Source organism: Pholcus phalangioides, unplaced genomic scaffold (genome assembly GCF_987345545.1).
Source record: "Pholcus phalangioides strain wild (caught in Gottingen) unplaced genomic scaffold, Ppha-v1.0 ptg000010l_1, whole genome shotgun sequence".
In the NCBI taxonomy this organism is placed as follows: Eukaryota; Metazoa; Arthropoda; class Arachnida; order Araneae; family Pholcidae; genus Pholcus; species Pholcus phalangioides.
This window is the reverse complement of record NW_028301603.1, coordinates 28112628-28138609: the sequence shown is the minus strand read 5'-3', so window position 1 is coordinate 28138609 and position 25982 is coordinate 28112628. Positions and strand designations below refer to the sequence as shown.

General features: G+C 42.4%; 1 protein-coding gene across 2 annotated transcripts; it reads left to right on the top strand.

Annotated features, from left to right (window-relative positions):
* Positions 1–69: 69 nt before the first annotated feature.
* On the top strand, positions 70–25717 carry P5cr-2 (Pyrroline-5-carboxylate reductase-like 2). Of its 2 annotated transcripts, XM_089238024.1 has the most exons (7): positions 155–355; positions 4768–4838; positions 12837–13016; positions 13111–13323; positions 21934–22026; positions 25150–25307; positions 25493–25717. In XM_089238024.1, exons 1-7 carry the CDS (start codon positions 289–291, stop codon positions 25512–25514), a joined length of 804 nt encoding a protein of 267 aa, XP_089094150.1. In that variant the 5' UTR covers positions 155–288; the 3' UTR covers positions 25515–25717. The 2 variants fall into 2 exon arrangements, with proteins under 2 accessions (XP_089094149.1, XP_089094150.1); XM_089238023.1 differs by lacking the exon at positions 25150–25307 and having other exon boundaries at positions 70–355.
* The last annotated feature ends 265 nt before the right edge of the window (positions 25718–25982 follow it).

Here is a 25982-nt window from a genome sequence, read left to right as displayed (position 1 = left end):
ACAAGACAAGACGGAACCGACCTTTTCCGGTGGATAAAACCAAAAACTGTACAAACAAACAAAACACTCATTGATGTCTAGTCAGCTGTTGGAATGGCTTTGGCTTCTTCTTTGTACCGCCAGATGGATGTTTTGGTGTCTGTTGTGGAAAAAAGGCTTCTTTTCCATTCCACTCTCCAGCTGTGACCAACCAGTCAGTGACTCGTTCGTTGGAGAAGACAGGTATACAAGGTCATCATTCCATACATTTTCTTTGATATTCCTTCCATTTTTTTTAAATTTGCCATCATGAGGATCGGATTTCTTGGAGCTGGCAAGATGGCACAGGCCTTGGCGAGAGGCGTCATCGCCGCCGGTAAGTTCATTAACATTTATTTTTTTCAATTTTCTTCGTAGAAAAATAATTTACCGGAATAGTTTTACGGGTTGACGGCATTTCGCGCCTCGTCCACGTGTGCAAACAACATCGTCACACACCGTGGGGAGGAGGGTTTCATCATCACTAGAGACCGGATTATATGCACTAAGAAGTAGCAAAATATTCACTTAAAAAACGCTGAAATGTGCACTGAAAATTAAGGGAAATCTTCGTTTAAGGTATCCGACTACCTTTCTTGTCACTTTTCTTTAAAATTGTACTGGAGTGAACTCTAATAACATTTTTTAATAGATAGTGTCTCGAAATGGTGAAAGCAGTGACAAATTTTGGTCTGCCTATGACATTTTCTATGAAAAAGTCGTTTTTATGTCACATTTTAGGCGAAATTCACGTGATATTCGAAACACGATTGCAAAAAATTTTGTTTATGAAATGCTTTGTGGTTTTCACAGTACATTATTTAACTTGTAATGTTCAGGTTATGAACCAAAATTTAAAGGATTGCACGATATGCTCATAAGTTATACCCAAATACGTTTAGGTACATGTGGATTTTTTGAAATTTCATCCTACATTTCGTCTATAAAACACTGCAATTCAAAAAATATATGTGATAGACCTTAGATTTTGGTTCATAACCTCACCAATTTGTAGCAAAATATAACATTAAAATTTCGTAATGATGCAAGGAATAGATCTTTACAAATCATGTCACGAACTCCAGTAAAATGTCAAAAATAGCATTATTCTTCGTAAAACACGTTTGAAGTCTTTATTCGCGTATTACTTGTATGCAAAAACGCAATACTAAAGTGAACGTAACTTTGAATGTAAGCATCATATAAACAAAACAAGGCCTGTTTTGGAATCGCAACAAATAGGGCTTTTATAAAAAATAAAAAAAAATGAAAATCTATATTTTCTTCCAAATATATATATTATATATGTACTGTATTTCCTTTTCAACGTAGTCGGGTACCTTAAAAATGCCGAGATATGACATGAAATCACAAAATATGTGAGAAAAATGGAAACAATTCCATCTATAATAATGCTAAAGTATGAGACTAACCATGAAAAATACAGTTTTGGGGACACCAATATCTGACGGGTGTCCGATAAGAGAGGTTTATTGTATAAGCCAGCGGTTCTCAACCTTTTTCGACTCGCGCGCGGAGCCCTTTTAAGTAAAAAAATTCTATGGCGGAGTCCCGTAGGCCAATTTTTTTAATTATTCATCAAAGTTACAAATTTATTTTTACTATTAGAAAAAATATTTATAATTATTTTTTTAATTTCACTCTTTCTTTTTATTTTCCCCGAGCGGCCGCGGAGCCCCTGGAGAGTGCACAAGGAGCCCCAAGGGCTCCGCGGAGCACCGGTTGAGAAGTGCTGGTATAAGCAAAAATGTGTGTGCATTTCAAAGTGGCAAAAAATGGAAACGTTCACAGAAAATGTTAAAATATGCACTTAAAAACACCGAAATAGGCTTTTAAAAATACCGAAATATGTAAAAATAAAAATTTAAAAAACTTTAAAAATTCTTCAATATGCACCACTTGGGAATATTGAAAAATACACGTTGAATGAAAGAAAGAAATGATGAACCTTCCCTAATAAGAGGAGAAATATGAGCCAAAAAGGAAGAAAATAAAACGTAGATTTTTGAAAATGTAGAAAGTTGAAATAAAAATGAAGCAAATCATGATCATAAAAATAATTGAAATAAAAAATATATGCAAAGAAAATTTACATAAAAATAAAAAAAAACTGCAGGAAATGAAAAAAAAAAAATATGCAGAAAAATTAAAAAAAAAAAATACGCGTATTAAAAGCACTGAAATATGCCCTGAAAGAAAAGATAAATGTGTAGTAAAACTGAAAAATATGCGGAAAAAAAAAAGAGAAAACACGCATTTAGCAGTGCAGAAGTATGCATTTAAGCCTAAAATGAACAATATTCAATGCTGAAACATTTTCTCTAGAAAAGAAATTTGATTAAAGTTCATGGTGTAAAGATAAAAATATGTAATCTTGAAAACAATACGTTTAATTGGAAAAATGCTAAAAATATGCACTTATTGTAAAATTTCGGTGATTTTATGCATTTATATGCAGAGTAACTATAAAAAGTGCAGCAATTGCGTATGCATATGGGGGTTCTGTGTCCATGTTTTTGGCCTCACTTGCCAAAAACATGGACGCGGAACCACAAAATGTTTGAGTCCCATCCATGAATGATACAAAATCCTTCGAGATCTCATTTTCCAAAAAAAATAACAGAATTTACACAGAAAATGAGAAACCTACGAATATTTTAGCGCAGGCTGATAAAAAACAGGATTAATGAAAATTGATTGCTTTGGTTAGTTGGTTAATATAAATAATTTCATAATTAATGAAAATTCGAAAAAAACCGGGACATTTAAAAAAAAAAATTCAAAACAAAAAGAAAATCGCGATTATCCCGGACAATGCGGGACGTATGGTCATTCCATTTGCAGCAATGTAAAATTTTAAAAATAAAAAAAAATCACCCCGCCCAACAGCGAGCTCTAGATCCTGATGTAATCCGGACTCTAATTATGATGAACAGGAAGGAAAAGAAGAAATCATGCTTATTTGCAACATGAATCCAGAGCATGCCAAGTGAATGTTTTCCAAACAATCATTTACAAAAATAACACACACTGTAGTATTAACTATTAATAGAATAATATGCGATCAAACATTAAGTTAACGTTAAGGAAATATTTTTGTATCCGGCAAATGTTTACATTATATGCTGCTTGCTCTTCGCCAATTACCTATGTACTTTCGAGTTACGGGAGAAATTTTTCGTGTAAACAGTCTGTTTACCGTCGTCAAGTCCTTGTTATAAGGTCCTTTTATTATGTTTACGAAAAATGTTTCCGGAGCAATTGAAATAAAAATAAAAAGCCCCATAAAGTCTTAACTACGAGCACCTGAGTTAATAAAATGCATTCGTTCGTGTTTGATCTAACGTCAAACGTTTCTCTATGACGAACGAACCGTATAATAATATCGCGGATGACATCGTAAAATGATCGCATCAATACCAAGATCACGCTCCCAAATTCCCCGAAGGGACATGTGATTGGTTTCTACAATGGCCACATGAGACATTTGTCCAAGCCTAGGTGTTAATCCTCTGCGGCGTTAACATATTTACCATCATCTTCAATATAGGCGGGAAAAAGAAGGGAGCTTCCTCTCACACATAGGCGGAGATAAACTTGGAATAGAGCATGGTCATTATTGCTGGGGGGGGGGGGGGCATGATGATGATGCCAATTCATATATATGCATATACATTAGATCTGTCTAGAACTCCTTAATACACTTACTTACTTACATAGTATATGAAGGCGTCTTAGATCTGTCGACACCACATTTTTCCCTGGGGGGCGAACCCCCCCCCCCTCCGTATCTCCACCTATGCCTCCTTTACCCGCCTATATAGGTGGTGTAAGCGGGAGCGCAGAGATGCTTCATTATTACGAATTTCTGCTCTACCTTGCCACTATCCGAATTTCAGCCCTTCCCTTGCTTTTTTACGAATTTCTGCTCTTTGCTCCTTACTGAAAATTTCTTCTCTTCCTTGCTCCTTTCCGAATTTCTGTCCTTCCCCTTGCTCCTTTCAGAATTTCTGTCCTTCCCCTTGCTCCTTTCAGAATTTCTGTCCTTCCCCTTGCTCCTTTCAGAATGTCTGTCCTTCCCCTTGCTCCTTTCTAAATTCTGAATAAAATTCTTATCTATAACCCCCCTTTGTGATATTGACATATTAGCCAAACAGGAAACTAGTGACGCAATAAGTGCATTTATTACAGCAGGGCCGCAACTGGATACTTTGTCAGCCGGGGCACGCAAGCATTTAACTCCCCTCCCCCGGTATTATGTAGAGAGCGCAGTTGAAAGGTGATTTCCGCTCCCCCCTCCAGCCCGGGGCACTGGACCGCCTGCTCCACCCTAGTTGCGGCCCTGGTATTACAGTACTGTAAGTCGATTTGTACGATCCATCTTAGAAGCTCCTTCGAATCAAGTTTGGGTCGCTAAACATAGCTTCAGAATTCTTCTCAGTAAGTGGATTCGTACGACCCATCTCGAAAGCCCCTGCGACCCAAGTTTGGGTTGTGACCTATAGGTTAAGAACTCCTGGCTTATCCATTAAGATGACCCTGGTTGAAAGACTTCCCGTTTATTCAGAATAGGGACGAGGGAGGTTTGTGTGTTGACAGGTTATCTATCTTGATAGCCCCTTATCAATCAATAATCTCTTTTTTTTAACGAATGTTTAATTGAAAATGTTTTTGACGCATGAAATGGAAATCTCTTAACAAATGTGTATCTTTTGATTGGTGTTTCAGAGATGACGACCCCGGAAAAAGTGGTCGCCAGCTGCCCCGCCTTCGATGTAACCTTCCTAGAGCAGATGAGGGTAAGTATCACCTGTATTTTAACAACTAGTACTGCCATGAGAGTGTCGTTGATTGCTACGGGAATTAGTGCAGGATGTGTAGGAGGGAGAGGTGTGCAGTATATATGATCGCTTGGGCAAGACTATCCCAGGTCGGCAAATTCGGAGAGGCGGAAATTTGAGAAATAAGTGAACGAGAAAATGAGTAGAATGGGAGAAGGGCTGAGACATTTGTATAGCCCCACCATAGATCCCCTCCTCTACCCAGGAGAAGGAATAGGCATGGGTGGAGATACGTGGGGGGGGATTGCTTGCCCCCAGTGTCAAAGGTGGAGTCGACTGATCTGATCTAATGGATATATGTATATATGAATTGACATCATCATCATCATCGTGTCCCCCCCACGCCCAGACTTCCAAGTCTATCACCGCCTATGGGAATAGGTCAGTGAGTGACCCAAAACCATAGGCGGAGATAGACTTGAAGTCTGGGGGGGGGGGCACGATTTAGATGATATTAATTATATATGCATATATACATTAGATCAGTCAACTTCACCTTTGACGCTGGGGGGCATGCATTCCCCCCCCCCGTATCTCTGCCCATGCCAGCATGTGAATGATCAAAAGAATGAATTTGAGAATGTGTGCGTGTGTGTGGTCCTTAGGAGTGGCCTCGAGTGTGTGCGTGCGTGCGTGTAAATGACCCAAAGTGACCTGGAGAGTGTGCAGACACGAGTTGCTAAAACAGTGTGATAACATGTGAGTGTCAAAAACACAGTGAACTAGAGATTGTGTGAGAGCATGGGAGTAAGTAGCCAAAGGAGTATGTAAGTGGGATATAGTGCAGGGCGGCGAATTCGATGAATGAGTGGTCAAGTCAAGAAAATTTGACTAAAACGGGAGAAGGGCGGCGAAACAGTAAATCCGCCTCTGGGCAGAGGCGTATGCAGGGGGAAGGGGGCTGTGCATAAAATACAAAAGCCAGCCAATTTTGTTGTCCATGACAATTTTTGGGTGCAACTCACGTGCCTCGTTTGCCCATGTAAGAGACAGTCCGTGCTAGCGGACACGTGATCGCTAGTGCACGACCCATTGGTGAATGATCACCTAGACAAGGGAGTCATATTAGCTGTAGTATATTAGTCATATTAGTTGAATGGTGAATTCCACCTGGCAGAAAATGTGACCGCACAGCCATTAGTAGCGACCAGGGGCGCCGGAAGTGCTTTTAGACCTGGTGAATGCTCGGCTCTTATAGCTATATATGACAACCAGAACTCTCTCCCCAAAATTGATCCCACACTTGAGACCTCTTCCACAGACGACTTGACCCACGTGCTACAAATCACTGTAGGTGCTCACTGCACCCTCACCGCTTCGATGCGCCCTGTTTGTATAGCGGTGACATCATTACCACAGTGATGATGATGTCAGTTCCTGTGCATATATATACAGTATGTATGTCTTCAATCATAAATGGTCAACCCATGGCCCCACAGTCCCAATTTGACCACCCGGAGTCATTTCATGTTGCCCGAAACCTCTAACCTGATTTTGTAAAAATGATTTAAGCGCCACGTTATCAGATCACTCAAGTGATGCAGTGTGGACCGCGACACATTTACGGATCACTTTAGTGACCCATAGCACATTCACAGATCACTTAAGCAGTCCGTGGCACATTCACAGGTCACTTAAGTGGGTCCGTAACACGTTTTCAAGCAAATAAAATGGCCCCCGCACTCTCCAAAGGGTTGAGCACTCGTGTTTTAACCCTTTAACCGTTTCTTAAAATTCTTTTGATCCGCATTATAACCGCCATTAAATCACGAAACCGTCTAGAAATTGCTACCTAGCCTGTCTTCAAGAATAATATTTTTTTTTTCTATTGCTTGAGCTGATAAATGCCCCCCTCCCCCCAAACACTAAAAATAAAAACTAGGAAGAGGAAAAAACTATTTTCTTCTATTATTATAGCTGCGCGCATAATCCTCTACTACCTCGAGGGAAAGGTAAAACATCCTCCTTCCCCCCCCCCCCCACCTATGATATCAGACTTTAAGCAAAACCCGACTCAAAACCTTGATTGATAGTTGGGGGGGGGGCCGTCTTAAGAGTATCGTGGGCCCCCGGGCCAAGTGGTTTTTTGGAGGCCCTACTTGGTAAATCCTAGAAAATGTCAACCGGATCTAATTTTTGTGAGGCCCCTCGTCTCTTGAGGGGGGGGGGGTCAAGATGGAAAACATGTTTGACTGTAGAAACAACTTCAACGCAGAAGCTGGACTCTGGATTGGACTCCGAAATGAGAGGGTTTCTCAGGATTGCCGCTGTAAGAGGGTTTAATCATAGTTTCCCAAACTTTTTGTGTTCAATCGCCCCCTTCTTTTTTTTTCTTTTCATCGCCCCTAAACTTCAGCCAACCCATAAGATCTTTTATACTCAACTAGGATTACCTCCCTTTTTTATGTCAATGCCGTGTTAAAGCATGGGCCACCCGGGCACCTCAAGAGGAAAAGGGGGCCTCACAAAAATGAGATCTGGTTGAGATTTTCGAGAATTTGCCTGGTAGGACCTCAGAAAAAGCATTTGGCCCGGGGGCCCATGATGCTCTTAAGACGGCCCTGTTTGATGTCATTTCAAATGTCCTCCTTACGTTTCGGGAAATTCGTCTTTTTGTCCTACTTTTCCAGGTTTCCGGAATTCTTTTTCTTTCTTTTTTTCTTTCTTAAAGAATTTGTTTCCCCCCACTTTAAAACATTATCTCTTGATACGAAGGTTTTTAACAAGTGGCTGTTGCGAATTTTCATCTCTTCGCAACAGCCAGTTGTTAAAAACCCTCGTATGGTAGCGGAGAGTGACGTCATCCTTTGATATCTCCTTCATGCTAAGACGCCTTCATATACGTGTATTAAGGAGTTCTACTTCATGCCATCTGTTTTGAAAATTAGGAAAAGTGACGTTGTTACCAAGGGTGCGCGTGCAGGCTTTCTTCTTTCGCAGTTTTCGAATCTGGTAACCCTTTACTCAAACCCATAGCTTTTTCCATATCTCCCAGGTGGGTGGGGGGGGGGGGGGATATTGGCGCAGTTTGGGAAACACTGTTTTATAAATCATATTAAGGCTCGTATATATTAGCGCGCGGATCATGCAATTAAAGCAGCCGCAACTTGTTGTTCGCAGTAATTTGTACGGTGTAGTGAACGATTCGTGAGCTGTTTTCACTGGACCCACCGGGAATCGGTTTTTTTTCAACGAACAGCAGCTCGACGCATACGATATCGTTCTTTTTTTTTTTGTAGTATATATCCAATATGGCAATAGTAGAAATGGCCTTCATTAACGTCACAAGCTTCGTGCGGAGGCCTTGTTCTACAGGTGGTGCTGGTTAGAACCGCTGCAGCACGGGGTCGTGCGTTGAAAGATCGGCGCGCTAGTGTATACACGCCTTAAGCCGGGTTTTCCTAGTAGCGGGTTTTCTGTGCAGCGTGAATCGCCCAGTGCGACACGCCTGGCACTCACCAATAAGAAAAGCAGCGTATGACTGTTCTCCTACAGAACGCAATACGGATCACGACAGCGCTTTACGTCGGGCGTGATTGGCCGACTGCTTCTGGAGGAGTCAAATGTGTTGTGCGTTTTGCCGATGTTCTCTTCACTATTGTGTGTTTTGTTCTTCCCCTTCCCTTCAAAACGGAGCAATGCAGACGACAGAGTAGCTGATTCCAGGGACCATATACTATACAGCCACCCTGAGCTGATGCGCCACAATAGGAAAACGCAAACGCGTAGCGCGATTATGTAACACGTTCCTGCCGACGTGAAATGATTCAATTCGGTTCACGCGGCGCAAAACACCCAGGAAAACCCGGCTTTATAAGGATCAAATTGGATCAAAAGGATGTATCCTTTAAATTCGCGTTCTACATTGATTCTAGTGCTGCCATCTGTTGGGATTGTTAAGAATTATATTTTGTACGTTAGCCGCAGTGTTATCAGTGCCGGCCATCCAGCTTATATTATGCCATGAACTGGCGTAATATAAGCTCGATGGTCGGATATTCTGGAGGGCAGCAGATTCGAAATATTTACTGCCATCTATCGGTGAAAATATGTAGTCAAGTATTTACAATTATGTATTATGTGTATTGCACTGAATTCAGAAATTTTATAATTAATTGTCGTTTATCGAATTGTTTTTCCCGTTATGTGTATTATACCTATGCAGAACAAAAATATTATAGTATATGGCAGCGGTTCTCAACCGGTGCTCCGCGGAGCCCTTGGGGCTTCCCAGGGGCTCCGCGGCGACTCAAGGAAAATAAATATGTAAATTTGACAGATAAATAAAAAAAGAGGCTACGGAGTTCCGCAATAAAAATTATATACAGAAAAGGCTCCTCGAGTCAAATAGAGCTCCGATGTAAAAACTATGTACTGAAAAGGGCTCCGCGAGTCAAAAAAGGTTGAGAACCACCGCTGGCCTAGACTAGATCGTAATCGAACACGATCCATTGAGAGGGAATGGCATTTAAATTAATTTTACAAAATTCATAAATTATTAATAATAATTAGCGCGTGGTCCACCTGCCGTATTGTGGCTGGAACCGTATTGGAACAGGCAGACATTTTGTCATACTTTTAAAGCGCCTCATCATCTCTTTATCAAATATACGTTGCAAAACGATCATTTTTCGGATTTTTTATCGCTGTTTTTGTTTAATTAAGAGTAAAGGAATAGAAGTAAAGGAATCAAGTACTGAAATTCCATGACCCTCACAAGGGTGTGGCTGACAGGCAGGATCGCCTTATTAAGAGCATCATGGGCCCCCGATCCAAGGGATTTTTTCGAGGCCCTATCTGAAAAATTCAACTACGTCTCGTTTTTTCTGAGGCACCTCTTCTCTTGAGGCCCGGGGTGGGGGAAGCATGCGTTAAGACGGCACTGCCTAAGGTTCGCACCAGGCGTCCTCCTTTTTCAGTTTTGAATCTGGTAACCCTATCTGAAGACAGTATTTTCACTTATTTGTTCGATCATCCATATTGTCCGAATGTTTTTGTGGAAAGAAATAATTATTTTTTTCTACGTAAAATAGATTGTTGCAAATGTACGAATTTTGTTATCAAAATTTTCGTCTCATAAAAAAATTTTATGCCAAAAAATAACAAAAAGAACTCTCTCTCTCTCTCTTTTCATCATCGCACGAGTTGCCTGAAATTTCGAGATTAGATGGCAGCACCAACAGTATATAAATCAAGCCTCCATCGAGCTCATATTACTGGAGAGAGTATGACATCGGCGGTCTCCGCCTTGGCAGTGCTGAGAACATGAAAAAATAATTTCAGCATCGATGAGATAATTCCAAAATTAATGAAAGAGATAATTCCAGCATTAATGAAAGAAAATATTCCAGAGTTAATGTAAGAAAATATTCCAGAGTTAATGTAAGAAAATATTCCAGAGTTAATGTAAGAGATAATTTCAGCATTGATAAAAGTGATAATTCCAAAATCAATGAAAGAATTAATGAATAATAAAATTTGAAAGATAATTCCAGAATGAAGAAAACAGATACTTCCAAAATTGATGAAAGAATTAATGAATAATAAAATTTGAAAGATAATTCCAGAATGAAGAAAGAGATAATTCCAAAATTAATGAAAAAGAGATAATTCCCAATTTGATGAAAGAGACAATTTCCAGAATTAATGAGATATAATTTCAGAATCAATGAAAGAAATAATTCCAGCATTAATGAAAGAAAAAAAAATCCAGAGTTGATGAAAGCAATTACTCCAGAAGTAATAAAAGAAATAATAATTAATAAAGGAAACAATTCCAGAATTGATGAAAGAAATGATTCCAGTATTAATGAAATAAATAACTTAATCTTTTTTCACCTTTAGATGAGTTCTCTAGCCTCTGTTTTTAATCTTTTAAACCTAATATTTAGAGACCAAACTGTACATTTCCAGGCGCATACATTTACATGTGCAAATTGCCAGGCGGGAACTTTGTTTTCGCCGAGTCACGCCTCACATTTGATGTCGCTGCAGTCGCGGCGGCTGGAAGCTCCCTCCAGTAATCAGTACATAGAGAGTAATATAAGCTCGATGCAAGCCTCGGAATCGCTGTCGTCTGCTTCTCTCCAGGCTACTTTTTTGGACGTCTCCTCGTGTCCTGAAAAAATTACTGATCTGGCAGTTCAAACTTCCAGTTCTGTTTGTGAGCTTAGCTTGTAGGGAACCGAACAAACCGTCTGTCGTCTGCTCACTAAGAGGTTCTTCGTTTTGGACGTCTCCTTATGCTCAGATAAAATAACCGAACTTTCAGTTTAAATTTCCAGTTCAGTTTATGAGCTTTGTTTATAAGGAACTCAGCGGAATAGAAGAATATAGTTTTTTTACTTTGAACTTCATCATCACCACATGAGTCACTTTTAAATTTGAGATTAGATGGCAGCACATTACTATAAAGTAGAATGCGGAAGAATTCATTTTCTTCGATCTTACCTGTCGTCTGCTTGTGTGGAGGTCCTTTGTTATTACTGAACTGGAAGTTTGATCTTTCAGGTCAGTTTATAAGGAACGAAGCTGAATGAAGAATTTAGTTTTTTATACATGAGCTTCGTCATCACCACAATAAGGCACTTCCGATTTTCAAAGTACCAACATTAAAAATGAATGTCTTAAAGTATTCTAGAGCAGCGGTTCTCAACCGGTGGTCCGTGTGCACTTCCCAAGGGCTCCGCGGCCACTCAAGAATAATAAAATAAATCAATAAATTCGATAGACAAACAAAAAAGAGGCCTAAAGGGTACCGCCATATAAATGATATACTAAAAAAGGCTCTTCGAGTTAAACAGGACTCCGCCAGAGAAATTATTCACTGAATAGGGCTCCGCGAGTCAGAAAAGGTTGAGAACCGCTGGTATATGGCTTTGGCATCAGCTACTCTGTCGTCTGCATTGCTCCGGTTTGAAGGGAACGGAAAGAAAACACGCAAGAGTGAAGAGAACATCTGCAAAACGCGCGGCGCACGATGCATTGGACTCCTCCAGAAGCAGTCGGCCAATCACGCCCGACGTAAGGCGTATTGCGCTCTGTAGGAAAACAGTCATGCTGCTTTTCTTATTGGTGAGTGGACGGCGTGTCGCGCTGGGCGAATCACGTGCGCGGAACCTGCTCCTAGGAAAACCCGGCTTTAATGATGAAGTTATTAAATATGTATTATTTTTTTATACTCAAATATATTCTAATTTAAAAGACAAAAATAGAGTTGGCGCCATCACACACACGCATCAGTATTTGCGGCGCGTTTTTTAGCGCGGCCAAAGCGAGCGTAAAATCCCCTACGTGCTAAAAAACAACCCCTTTCACCCTTCTCTCGTGTTTCTCAGTGCTAAGCAAAGCTTTGGTGCTTAAGCCGGGTTTTCCTAGGAATAGGTTTGTTGCGCAGCGTGAACCGAATTAGACTATTTCGCGCTGACAGAAACGTGTTACATAATCACGCTACGCTTTTGTGTTTTCCAAGCGAGGCGCATCAGATCAGGGTGGCTATCAGCTACTCTGTCGTCTGCATGCTCCGGTTTGAAGGGAAGGATAAATAAGTGTAGTAGTAGTAGTAGGTAGGGCTTCCAAAAAATGGCTCGGGGATCCATGACGTTCTTAAGTCAGCCACCTCGTTGGGCAATTTGCCTGTTGTGGCGTTGTATTTGTATAGGCGGAGATGGACGTTGAAGTCTGGGGGGGAGGGGCAAGGCCATTATTGCTGGGGGGGGGGCATGATGATGATGTCAATTCATATATACACATATACATTAGATCTGTCAGATCTGTCCACTCCACTTTTGACGCTGCCCCCCTCCCCCCGTATCTCCGCCCATGCGCAAGATGTGTATTGGCGAACACTGGTTTGCTGTACTTCTCGATACCGTGACTAAAAAAAGTGTGGTACATAGTGTCTCATTTCCTTGATGATTTTCTAATCAGTGGTTTTTTTTGGTTTTTTTTAAACAGAAACTTGGCGTTAACACGACATGCGACAACACCCACGTCGCGAAAGACTGTCGCGTCGTCGTCCTGGCCGTCAAACCGTTCGTGGTGCCGCAGCTTCTGAAGCAGGTCTCGCCGTACATCACGAACCAGCACCTGGTCATCTCAGTCGCGATGGGAATCACCATCAAGACCATCGAACAGGTCAGATATTCCAGAAATGGCAATGCGTGTTTAAAGTGACGAGGAGATGTGGTGCTTACCATTGTTTTTTTTTTTTGTTTGATTATCGTTACAGGCTCTGGCACCTAGATGTAGCGTCATACGAGTGATGCCGAACACTCCAGCACTGGTGCGCGAGGGTGCCTCGGTGTTTGCTTGCGGGAACCACGTTTCCGACGACGATGTCAAGACTGCCCAGAAGATCTTCTCGAGCGTCGGGATGTGCGCCCAAATCGAAGAGGACCTGTTGGACGCTGTCACCGGGCTCAGCGGGAGCGGGCCCGCGTATGTGAGTACTATTTTGACTCGTGTGTGTGTGGTTTTCTCTCTCTCGACTCTTTATTTTTATTTGAAGCCTGAGGCCGTGTGTGTAGGGCCTGTTCCTGATAAGTTTAGGCCCTAGGCAGGTATGGAATTTTTGGGGCTCCTTATATATACGTAGTATTCTTTGAGGGAGGGGCGTGCATCGGGGAAGAGGCAAGCGCGGATCCAAGAACCGAATAACGTGTGGTGAACTTAGTCTGTCCCGTAAAATACAGGGTGATCCAGTCAGAGACGGATTTAACGGCGGGCACACCGACTTCTACAGGGACCCGAAAAACACAAACTTCACACTTTTTTCTCACAAAACCCAGATTTTTCACACTTTTTTCTAATTTAAGGGGGCCCAATATTTTCTTTTTGCGTCCGGGGCCTCGACCGACTTTAATCCGCCACTGGATCTAGTGCATCTACACATAGGCGGAGAGAGACTTGGAAGTCTGGGGGCTCATTATTGTTGGAGGGCACGATGATGATGATGTCAATTCATATATACATATGTACATTAGATCAGTCGACTCCGCCTTTGACGCTGGGAGAGCAATGCCCCCCCCCCCGCCGTATCTCCGCCCATGCATCTACATAAGTCGCTTCTTCGACATTTTGGCCTGGATCCTCCTGCCTTCGCTCAATTAGCAGCTGAAATTGTCTGTCTGCATTCTATTCGGAGCTGAAGATGTCTGTATGTGTTTCATTCGCATCTGAGGATGTGTGTGCTCAATTCGTGGCTGAAGATGTTTTTCTGAGCTCCATTCGAGGCTGAAGATGTCTTTCTGAGCTCCATTCGAGACTGAAGATGTCTTTTTGAGCTCCTTCGCATCTGAAGATGTGTGTGCTCAATTCGTGACTGAAGATGTCTTTCTGAGCTCCATTCGCGGCTGAAGATGTCTTTTTGAGCTCCATTCGCATCTGAAGATGTTTATGTGCGCTCGCAGCTGAAGATGTCCGTGTGTGTTTTATTCGCATCTGAAGATGTGTGTGCTCAACTCGTGGCTGAAGATGTCTTTCTGAGCTCCATTCGAGGCTGAAGATGTCTTTTTGAGCTCCATTCGAGGCTGAAGATGTCTTTTTGAGCTCCATTCGAGGCTGAAGATGTCTTTTTGAGCTCCCTTCGCATCTGAAGATGTTTGTGCTCAATTCGTGGCTGAAGATGTCTTTCTGAGCTCCATTCGCAGCCGAAGATGTCTGTGTGTGTTTCATTCGCATCTGAAGATGTGAGTGCTCAACTCGTGGCTGAAGATGTCTTTCTGAGCTCCATTCGCGGCTGAAGATGTCTTTTTGAGCTCCATTCGCAGCCGAAGATGTTTATGTGCGCTCGCAGCTGAAGATGTCCGTGTGTGTTTTATTCGCATCTGAAGATGTGTGTGCTCAACTCGTGGCTGAAGATGTCTTTCTGAGCTCCATTCGTGACTGAAGATGTCTTTCTGAGCTCCATTCGTGACTGAAGATGTCTTTCTGAGCTCCATTCGCGGCTGAAGATGTCTTTTTGAGCTCCATTCGCAGCCGAAGATGTTTATGTGCGCTCGCAGCTGAAGATGTCTGCGTGTTTCATTCGCATCTGAAGATGTGTGTGCTCAACTCGTGGCTGAAGATGTTTTTCTGAGCTCCATTCGAGGCTGAAGATGTCTTTCTGAGCTCCATTCGAGACTGAAGATGTCTTTTTGAGCTCCTTCGCATCTGAAGATGTGAGTGCTCAACTCGTGGCTGAAGATGTCTTTCTGAGCTCCATTCGCGGCTGAAGATGTCTTTTTGAGCTCCATTCGCATCTGAAGATGTTTATGTGCGCTCGCAGCTGAAGATGTGTGTGCTCAACTCGTGGCTGAAGATGTCTTTCTGAGCTCCATTCGAGGCTGAAGATGTCTTTTTGAGCTCCCTTCGCATCTGAAGATGTTTGTGCTCAATTCGTGACTGAAGATGTCTTTCTGAGCTCCATTCGTGACTGAAGATGTCTTTCTGAGCTCCATTCGCGGCTGAAGATGTCTTTTTCAGCTCCATTCGCAGCCGAAGATGTTTATGTGCGCTCGCAGCTGAAGATGTCTGTGTGTTTCATTCGCATCTGAAGATGTGTGTGCTCAACTCGTGGCTGAAGATGTCTTTCTGAGCTCCATTCGAGGCTGAAGATGTCTTTTTGAGCTCCCTTCGCATCTGTAGATGTGTGTGGTCAATTCGTGGCTGAAGATGTTTTTCTGAGCTCCATTCGCGGCTGAAGATGTCTTTTTGAGCTCCATTCGCAGCCGAAGATGTTTATGTGCGCTCGCAGCTGAAGATGTCCGTGTGTGTTTTATTCGCATCTGAAGATGTGTGTGCTCAACTCGTGGCTGAAGATGTTTTTCTGAGCTCCATTCGAGGCTGAAGATGTCTTTCTGAGCTCCATTCGAGACTGAAGATGTCTTTTTGAGCTCCTTCGCATCTGAAGATGTGAGTGCTCAACTCGTGGCTGAAGATGTCTTTCTGAGCTCCATTCGCGGCTGAAGATGTCTTTTTGAGCTCCATTCGCATCTGAAGATGTTTATGTGCGCTCGCAGCTGAAGATGTGTGTGCTCAACTCGTGGCTGAAGATGTCTTTCTGAGCTCCATTCGAGGCTGAAGATGTCTTTTTGAGCTCCCTTCGCATCTGAAGATGTTTGTGCTCAATTCGTGACTGAAGATGTCTTTCTGAGCTCCATTCGTGACTGAAGATGTCTTTCTGAGCTCCATTCGCGGCTGAAGATGTCTTTTTCAGCTCCATTCGCAGCCGAAGATGTTTATGTGCGCTCGCAGCTGAAGATGTCTGTGTGTTTCATTCGCATCTGAAGATGTGTGTGCTCAACTCGTGGCTGAAGATGTCTTTCTGAGCTCCATTCGAGGCTGAAGATGTCTTTTTGAGCTCCCTTCGCATCTGTAGATGTGTGTGGTCAATTCGTGGCTGAAGATGTTTTTCTGAGCTCCATTCGCGGCTGAAGATGTCTTTTTCAGCTCCAGTCGCCGTCGAAGATGTCTGTGTGTGTTTCATTCGCATCTGAAGATGTGAGTGTTTCATTCGCATCTGAAGATGTGAGTGTTTCATTCGCATCTGAAGATGTGTGTGCTCAATTCGTGACTGAAGATGTCTTTCTGAGCTCCATTCGCGGCTGAAGATGTCTTTTTGAGCTCCATTCGCAGCCGAAGATGTTTATGTGCGCTCGCAGCTGAAGATGTTTATGTGCGCTCGCAGCTGAAGATGTCTGTGTGTGTTTCATTCGCATCTGAAGATGTGTGTGCTCAACTCGTGGCTGAAGATGTCTTTCTGTGCTCCATTCGCGGCTGAAGATGTCTTTTTCAGCTCCATTCGCAGCCGAAGATGTCTGTGTGTGTTTCATTTGCATCTGAAGATGTGTGTGCTCAATTCGTGGCTGAAGATGTCTTTCTGAGCTCCATTCGCAGCTGAAGATGTCTTTTTTCAGCTCCATTCGCAGCTGAAGATGTCTTTTTTCAGCTCTATTCGCAGCCGAAGATGTCTGTCTGCGCTCCATTCCTCGCTGAAGGTGCTGAAATTCCGCACGAGCAACCCCACAAACTGAACCGGATAACAAGGTCATTTCTTTTTCGGAGCATAAGGAGAAGTCAAAATAAAGGTCCCTAAAAAAAACAGACAAGTAGAAGATTACACTGTTTATTCACACTTCTTGGTGCTGCCATCTAGTCTCTAAATTAGAATTGACTCTTATGAAAAAATGAACCGATTCTTGGAAACGATCAAGTTCGTTTTCAAAAAACTTAATTTTTCATTCAGTTCAGTTCTTTACCAGCAATGTTCAAAAATGAACTGGAAGGTGCTCAATTCGTTTTTTCAGAACAGGGGAAGTCTAAAATAAAGATCCCCGAAAGAAGCAGACGACAAGTAGAGCAGAGCGGGTGATTCCGCCGTTTGATTTCTACAGTGTAGGTGCTGCCATCTAATTTCGAATTAAGAGAGGACCCATGCGGGACATACGAATTTGGGGTAAGCTAGGGTTACCAGGTTCGAAAACCGAGAAATGAGGATGCGTACGGCACACGCACCCTCGATGACGTCATTTTCCCCAATTTTTTTCCGCAGATGGTGCCACTAAACGAAATCAAAAAAACACACACACTTGCCATTAAAATATTTTTTCCCACAACCAGAACCATTAACAAAAGAAAAACAAAACAAATATCAGTCTGCGCTCAATTTTTATGAATTTACAGTCTGATCAGTTTTGTTACTTTGCTTAGAGCAGGGCGAGAGGTTTTCTTCCTCTACCCTCAGAAGGTTTTTCTTTCTTGGGCGTTGCTTTTTTTGCCAGAGGCGATGTAATCAAGACTTTTTTTTTTCAGTCTACCTTTTTCGTATTATCCTGGAACCAGCTTGGAAGAAACTTGGGTTCATGTATTCTGTGAATTCTTACTGCGATTGGTCAAAGCGTGTAAAAATGTGTGTGTGTGTGGGGAAAAAAAACCAATAGATATACAGTACCGTCTTTAACGAATGGGCCTCCTCCTTGGCTTGGCGGGGGGGGGGCTTCAAGTGCAGAAGGGGGGGAGTCTCATGACAATGACATCTGGTTAAGAATTTCGAGATTAAGCACGTGAATTAGTAGGAAGAGGTACTAGTCAGATGGGGAAGGGGGGGCCCTCAGAAAGATCAATTTGCATGGGAGCCATGGCCCCCACAAGAGGGAGGCTGAAAGGGTCCGGGACGATTTTCATCATTTTTTTTTGTTTTTTCTCGCCATAAATTCACTATAAAGCGGCCCATGAAAAGTCTGGTCTGGGGGGCCGCCAAAAGTCCCATCCTAGGGGCCCTGCTCCAGGATGTGGGGGCCATGATGGGAGCCCATGATGCTCTTAAGACGGCCAAAAGTATTTTAGTGCTCAAGCAAAAGCAGACAATGTGTATAGAAAGTCAACTCAGGGCGCTTGTGACCATACATGTTTTGGATTTAAGTAAATGTTTTCCCCCTGGGTCATGCCCCCCCCCCCCCACATAGAGGAAAGGGGGGCTTTAATATTGAGTAGATCGAGGTATCCAGGGTATCCGAACTTCAGGAGAGTGCGGGCCACTTCATTGATTTGAAAATGTGTTGCGAGCCACTTAGGTGGTCTGGAACAGCACCGCAGGATACTTAAGTGTTCTGTAACTATGCCGCGGGGTCACTCAAGTGATCTGGGAGTGTGCCGCGGTGTTCTGTAAGTATATCGTGAATCATTCAAGTGATCTGTGAATTCGCCGTTGGAAATGCATGGTCTAACACGAAACGGCCGATTCGCAAACGTTAAAACGGCATTGCTGTTGAAATTTATCGGGAGAAAAAGAACATACCATGCATGCGAATGTAACCTGGGGAAGAAGAAGAAGAAGAAGCCGCGGACGCCAGGCCTGTGAATTTATTCCAGCGTGCAACCCTTCTAACAGTTGTAACGTACGGGATTATGCAGCACCTCCTAGAGATATAAGGCCTCAGTCTTGTGACGTCAGTAAGTAGTCCATTTTCCCTCAGAATATTCAGGGAAAAAACATTCCCTGCTCGTGCCAGTATCATCGTTGTGTGCCCGAGTGGCATGGTCGTAAGATGCTCGTCTACCATCGTGAAGGTTGTTGTCAGGGTCCCGGGTTCGAACCCAAGGGAGGATATCAATAAGATATTTTCCCTTACGAACTTGAGGCGACCACCGATAGACAGCGCCTTCGCTTCCAGCCCATCTCACTAAGGGCAGTAAATTGCAATATAGCGATATGGCCAGAGTTGGTGTTTGGTGAAGTAGTATAATCGTTGTGAGGAAAAGAAATGATCGGGCTCAGAAATGGCGATTTCTATGCCCCACATCCAATCACTATGCGGTATTTGTGAGCCAATCAGGAAGATTTTACGCCAAAATAAGAAGATACGAAATAGGATGCTGTGTTTCAAAATGCGGCAAACTTGCTAGGCTAGTCTGGATGACGTTTATGGCAAACAGAGGCCTTCTATTCTCTAGGAGGTGCTGGATAATGGCGCACTTTAGTAATAATACCGAGTCCGCGCCTTTTATTCACTGTGACGCAGATTTGCATACGGTTTCTTCTTCTTTTTCCCCAGGTTACATTTGCACGCATGGTGTTCTTTCTCCTCCCGATAAATATCAACAGGAACGCCGTTTTAACGTTTGCGGATTGTGTGTTGTTGGTGTGTTGTGCTATCACTTTTTACAGTTTTTGCCATCTTTTTTGAATCACCCTGTATATCACGGGTGACTCGGGTGAACGGCACCGTAGTTCACTTAAGGTATCCGACTACCTTTCTTGTCACTTGTCTTTAAAATGGTTCTGGAGTGAACGTTAAATACATTTTTTGATAGAAAGTGTCTCGAAATGGTGAAAACAGTGGCAAATTTTGGTCTATCTGTTATATTTTCTATGAAAAAGTCGTTTTTGTGTCAAATTTTAGGCAAAATTCATGTGATATTCATTAACACGATTGTAAAAAATTTTATTAATGAAATGCCTTGTGATTTTCACAGTGCATTTAGCTAGTAATGTTGCAGGTACTGAACCAAAATTTAAAAGATTGCATGATATGCTCATAAGTTACACCAAAATATGTTTAAGTACGTGTGAATTTTTTTGAAATTTCATCCTGCATTTTGTCTGTAAAACACTGTAATTCACAAAATATATGTGATATACCTTAGATTTTGGTTCATAACCTCAACAACATATAGCAAAATATCTCATTAAAATTTCGTAAGGATGCAATGAATAGATTTTTACAAATCATGTCACAAAGTCAAGTAAAATGTCAAAAATAGCATTGTTCGTAAAACGCGTTTAAAGTCTTTATTCGCGTATTACTTGTATGTAAAAACGCAATACTAAAGTGAACGTAACTTTGAGTCTAAGCATCATACTGTACAAACAAAACAAGGCCCGTTTTGGAATCACAAAAAATAGGGCTTTTATAAAGAATAAAAAAAAATTAAAACCAATATTTTCTTCCAAAATGACGTTTTCAACGTAGTCGGATACCTTAAGAGATCTAGAAATGTGCCACTTAGTTCATCTTTACAAAATCAGGTTTCAGGTTGCGGGCCACATCAGGTGACTCTAACGCGTGAGTGGATATAGACTCCTTGAATAGAAGGGGGAGAGGAATCACCGATGGTGTGTATAGGGAATGAGGAGGGATGAATATCTGCCTCTTCCCTCTCGCCTGTGTCAATAATAAACTGCGGTGGGGGGGGGGGGGCAATCGCGCTCAACAACGAATCTGCTTACGCTCTGAGGGCCACATTTTGCCAGCGGTGAAAGGCTTTAACATGTATGGAGTAGATCAGTGGTTCTCAATCGCGGGGTGGGGGGGGGGGCCTATATGGCTCCCTTGTGGTACTGGGATATTTCAGGGGGGGGGGGACCACGGGAGAAAATGAAGTAGAAAAGGAGCCATGACAGATGGGTTGGATGTCCACAGAGAGCTGAAAAGAAAAGTTGGGGTGTGAAGAAATAAAACTTCTATATTAGTATATACTTATATCAGTATATACTTACAGAATCCAGCAAAACCACCCATAAAACCAGGGCCGTCTTGGGGCATGGACCCATCCGAGGCTGAACCACTACATTTTGCAGCAGGTTCCCTAAGATGGGGGTCTTTCAAAGGCTTCTTGGCTAGATTTTCCCCGGGCCCCTCTTTATTAAATTCACAGCGTGAAAAAAAAGAAGATGAAAATCATATCAGGTCCTCGGGCTGCAGCTGTGTCAGTTCCACTCTTGTAAGAGGCCATGCTCAAGGGCCTCATGTCCATAAGTGACCCCACGTTATGAGATTTCGTATAGTGCAGCAAAGTTTGAAAATAAATTTGTTAGCTGTTACTTCTAGCTAAGTATGGGACTATCATAACATCACTTTGCCTATAGGGTGCCTATGATGTTGTGACGGCCCTGAATGGAACTCGGACTAGCGTTGAGCTCGATAAATTCTATCAAAGTGGTCTGGAGACCAATCTTATTTACATAATTTTCATTCAGTACAAATTTACTGAAAAAAAAACCCGCCAATTCAATACGTATAAAGGATCTCGCTTCAGGATGAGGGTCGAAGATTCTGGGTAAAACGGGGGGAGGAGCCACGAGAAAAAAAAAAATTATCCGAAGGGGGCCACGGGCAAAATAAGGTTAAGAAACACAGGAACGGATGACCGAAAGGAATACCCCCCACCCCTTTTCAGAAAATGCAAGGGGGAAGCGGTGTCTCTTGACCATACAGTGATACAGTCATATTGGTGCGGTGCATCTGCAATTCGGCATAACAATCGCACGTTTAAACGAACGGCCATTGTTTTTAAATCCTAATATAGCTCATCTCTCCCTTTCTCTCTCGCGCACACACAAAGAAGAAATATTAGTTCTGAGCGTATTTTTTTTACTCACAGCGTGATTTATACGCTGGCAGTTTAATTTAGTGTATATTCTCTCTGGAGTAAGCGTATAGAGACGCTAGTTATATCTTATCTCGGCGCGATCTTTACCTACATTATACTTATGTAATGGTTGCGCGATTCCACAAGTAACAATGGAACCAATTATGTATGTTATCTTTCTCTATTTCTTTGTTTTTTGCAGATGTATATAGCGATCGAGGCCCTAGCAGACGGAGCAGTCAAAATGGGCATCCGCAGAGACCTCGCTATCAAATTGGCTGCTCACACGTTACTCGTAAGTAATCGACTGACGGTTTTAACTAATCATGTTGAAGCACTTCACGTTCGTTTTACATTAGATCAGGTCAGGGGGTGACTTAAGCGAGGGTGCAAGGGGTGCGGTGTACCCGGGTGGCAGGTTTGTATGGGGGGGGCAGCTTGGGCTTCAGTTGGACTTCAAAGTTTTAAACATTTTAAGTTTCAAATATTTCCAACAGTAATAAACACACATGGGGGCGCGGTAGCCCGGTCGATAAGATGCTCGCCTAAAGTACCAAAGGATGTTTAGAGGTGTCGCGAGTTCGATACCCAGTTCGTCCTTGTCAGAAAACTTTCCTGACACAGGGGTACAACAAAAAACGGCGATTTGACCTCAGCAAAAATTGCTACCGCAGGGAGTCCCCCATCGAGGGGTTAGCGCACCAACCTCTCGATGAGTATGAAAAACAAGCCTGCCGTTCGGAATCGGCAATAAATTGTAGGTCCCGGTCTAATTAGCCCTCGTGTGCAGAAGATGACCGTGGTGCGACAAAAATGATCAAATGATCAAATAAACACACATAGTTTTTTAGCGGTTTCTCCAGTTTCTCCAGTAATAAACACACATAGCATGGCATAACGCTTCTGCGCCATACTTTGACGATGAAGATGTTGAGAAAACTGGAATAAGATCTTGAGAACCACTGGAATAAGGTTTCTATATAGCGGAGTGGGGGAATCGTAATTACCAGAAACAAAAATATACTCTTTACAAGGGGAACAAGTGTGCATTTTAGAGCCCCCCTCCGCAGTAATTTTTCTGGAACGGACAAATAGAGACAAGGGAAAAATTCGGCTTGTTACTTGCTTGTCCCGCCCGAAATCACAGAAACAAATTTGAAATAAATATCTGAATAAAAGTAGCCCCATTATATACTTCCTCTTTACACAGTAAGTGTAAGTAATGATAATGACACTCTCACAAACAATTGTTGGTGTTCTTGTAGGTACTATAATGGCGCCGCCATTTGTTGTAAACACATGCAAGTGAGACTTTGCTAAGTGTGCGCATATCCTCATATCTAAAGGTCCATTTACACGGGTTAAGTAATCGAACTAATTTTAAGTCGTCAAATACTTTAAAATCTATGCAGACGTTGAGGGAGGGGGGCGTTTACACAGGTTTAGTTTCGTAGGTGATTGAGTGATTCAGTAGTTAAGTAGATAGATCCAGCTTATTTTTTCGATTAAGCACTCACTATGCGCTTGCGGAGATGAGAGTGGTCTCGTGTTAGCCAATGAGCATTCACGACTTGATTACTTACGTTGGGATAGTTTTTTTCAGCAATTGACGACTTTAAATTTAGTTAACTACTTGATGACTTACCTCGTATAAACGGGCCTTAATCGGGTTCTTAATCTTACGGGTTCTTAAATCTGGTAACCCTACATTATCGGTTCTGTTCGGTTGGAAAACAACTGTTCGTCTTTGTTGGTTTTGTGGCGCCATCTGTTGTAAACATATGCCAGTGTCGTTGCGAGATGTGCATGTGCCCTCATTTTCAAGTTTCGCAATCTGGAAACCTTAACATAAAAACACACGCGCAAACTTACGGAAGTTGTGGATTTTTTGGTGGGAACAGAGCACTTGTTTATTTAGGAGCTGATGATCCACCCTCTCGACAGATGATTGCTCGTGTTGTTTTAAAGAACAGCGAGAATCGTTTAGAATCTTTCTTCTTGGCAGGGCGTTTGTTGTGTGTTTATGATGATGATGATGTTCTCGAACTAGAACATCTTTTTATAGCATCCATTTTGCTTCTGTCTCTTTTCCTACTTTTCAAGCGAAGTTCGTACTGGTAATAACATTTCGAAAATGGGAGCGAATTGTGAAAGCTGCAACCACGTGCTCTTTACTTTGAGACTATCTTTGTAAGAAATAAGTTTCCTTTTTTTTTAAAAAATAAGGGTAGCTTTCTATACGAAAAGAGTTTTTGAAAACTCAATTCGCGCCTTCGAACGATGCCAGTTATGACTCGAATCGCCAAAAAAAAAACGGAGTTGAAGCATTTCCGCGAAGAATGCATTGGCGATTGTAATCTCCAATCGTGTCTAGATTCACCGCATCTAATGCTATGACAACTTATGTTCAGTTACTACCGTTGGGGTATCTGATAGATTTGTGTCATTAGTATCGGTCACTTCGGCTCATGGTGAATACGGAATTTCCTGGTTGGACGGTTTTTTTAGTTACGTCACGCCGGGAAGTCGCTAGTCCAATACTTTTTTCACTTCGTATTGTTAACTGTAGAGATGTTCACGTGGGGTTGTTGGCAGCTTGTATCATATAATATATTCGCGGAGGAAGTATCTGTCACCGTAGGTCATGGTGGATGTGAAATTTCCTGGCTGAGCGGTTGCACACAAGTGGGGTGTCCCAAGGAAGTGTCCTATGTCCAATAATTTTTCACTTCATATTGACTTTCGAAATGTTTAAGTTGGGTTGGCGACAATTTGTATCGTAGGATGTACAGTATTTGTGATTCACAACATAGTGATTGCGGAATTTTCTGGTATGACGGTTTTCACAAGTGCGGTGCTGCAAATAAGTGCCCTGGGTCTAACACTCTTTTCGTTTCTTATCGTAAACTCCCGAAATGTTTATGCGAGGTTAGCGATAGCTTGTTCTATGGGACAGATTCGTTGCAGCGGAAGTGGTCACTGCGGGTCAGATCATGGGGACGGACGGACGCAGAATTCTCTGACTGAACGGTTGACATGAATGACGTATGGAATATAGTATATGTTACGGTCCGTGTCGTACCCTCACGTAACAGTTTTCTTTGGTTATTTTGTTCATACGTAGCCTATGCTGTCTGTATTGTCCCTGCTTTCTTTCCAACCTTCCCCTTTTCCAGCTTGCAATCTCGTCCAAGATGGTCTCTCTGGAAAGTGGTCTTTTTATTCTCTGGTGGAAAATCGATCTTTCTCCTCTCTCTCCCTCCTGCAATGGCATATCCCCTGCACCTGGCTATTATTTAGTTACTGGTATCGTGTGACTTTCTTGTTTTCGCTCGTGGACTTATCAATGGATATCGAGCGCAATTCCCAATATTGATTAGATTCTTTTTTCCCCCTTCTGTCCATGGTTGTATTGCAGGGATCAGCGAAGACAGCTTTGGAGGACGGGATATATGGTTTGAAGGATAACGTCTGTTCCCCGGCTGGTACCACCATACAGGCGATACACCACCTTGAAAACCGAGGATTCCGCTCTGTCCTTCTAGGGATGTTCGAAGAATCCGTGAAGAACAAATGGTACTTCTCAAATCGAAGCCAAAATCTAAAGGCTTTGACTAGAATTAATGTCAGGCAGAATGATCTCATTAATTATTATTATTATGCCCGTACAAGTTCCACAGCATGTCAACTGGCGATTTCGTCGTTTGTTAATCCCGACTGATCTTTCTCTAATCAATTTTGTTTCTCTTGTAATCTCGTAGGGTGCAGCAAGGATGGTGCTAGAGACTGGAACGCATCCGGGTTCGCTGAAGGACGACGTCTGTTCTCCGGCCGGTTCGTGCATCCAGGCCGTGCACATGCTGGAAAAAAGCGGTTTCCGATCAGCCCTCATAGACGCCGTCGAGGCTGCTACTCTGAGATCTAAAGAAACTGGAGGACGCGTGTCCGATTAAAATGCCAATAAATATATTTCTATTTTCAACAAATCTTTGCTTCTGATTGGTAGTGTACACGACACGTACAATACGCACAACGTTTAAGAGAACGATGGCGATATCTTGGGTTCTATTTATTGTAAAAAAAAAAAGAAAGGTAGCATTCTTCTTCGTTTGAGATCTTCCATAAGTGTATTATGTTAATTTTTTTTAAGGGGACATCTAGATGTTAAAACTACATCCAACTTTTGAAAGTTCAATGGTAACCCCCTTTTTTTTCTTCCATATTTGGTTTCAGTATCTCAAGAAATGCCGA

What these genes read in the sequence shown, in the direction of transcription:
- P5cr-2 (XM_089238023.1), top strand. Translation starts at nt 289, where the DNA reads ATGAGGATCGGATTTCTTGGAGCTGGCAAGATGGCACAGGCCTTGGCG. An exon ending in GAGAGGCGTCATCGCCGCCG is followed by an intron (nt 356 to 4,767) that starts GTAAGTTCATTA and finishes TTGGTGTTTCAG; the next exon opens with AGATGACGACCCCGGAAAAA. An exon ending in CCTTCCTAGAGCAGATGAGG is followed by an intron (nt 4,839 to 12,836) that starts GTAAGTATCACC and finishes TTTTTTAAACAG; the next exon opens with AAACTTGGCGTTAACACGAC.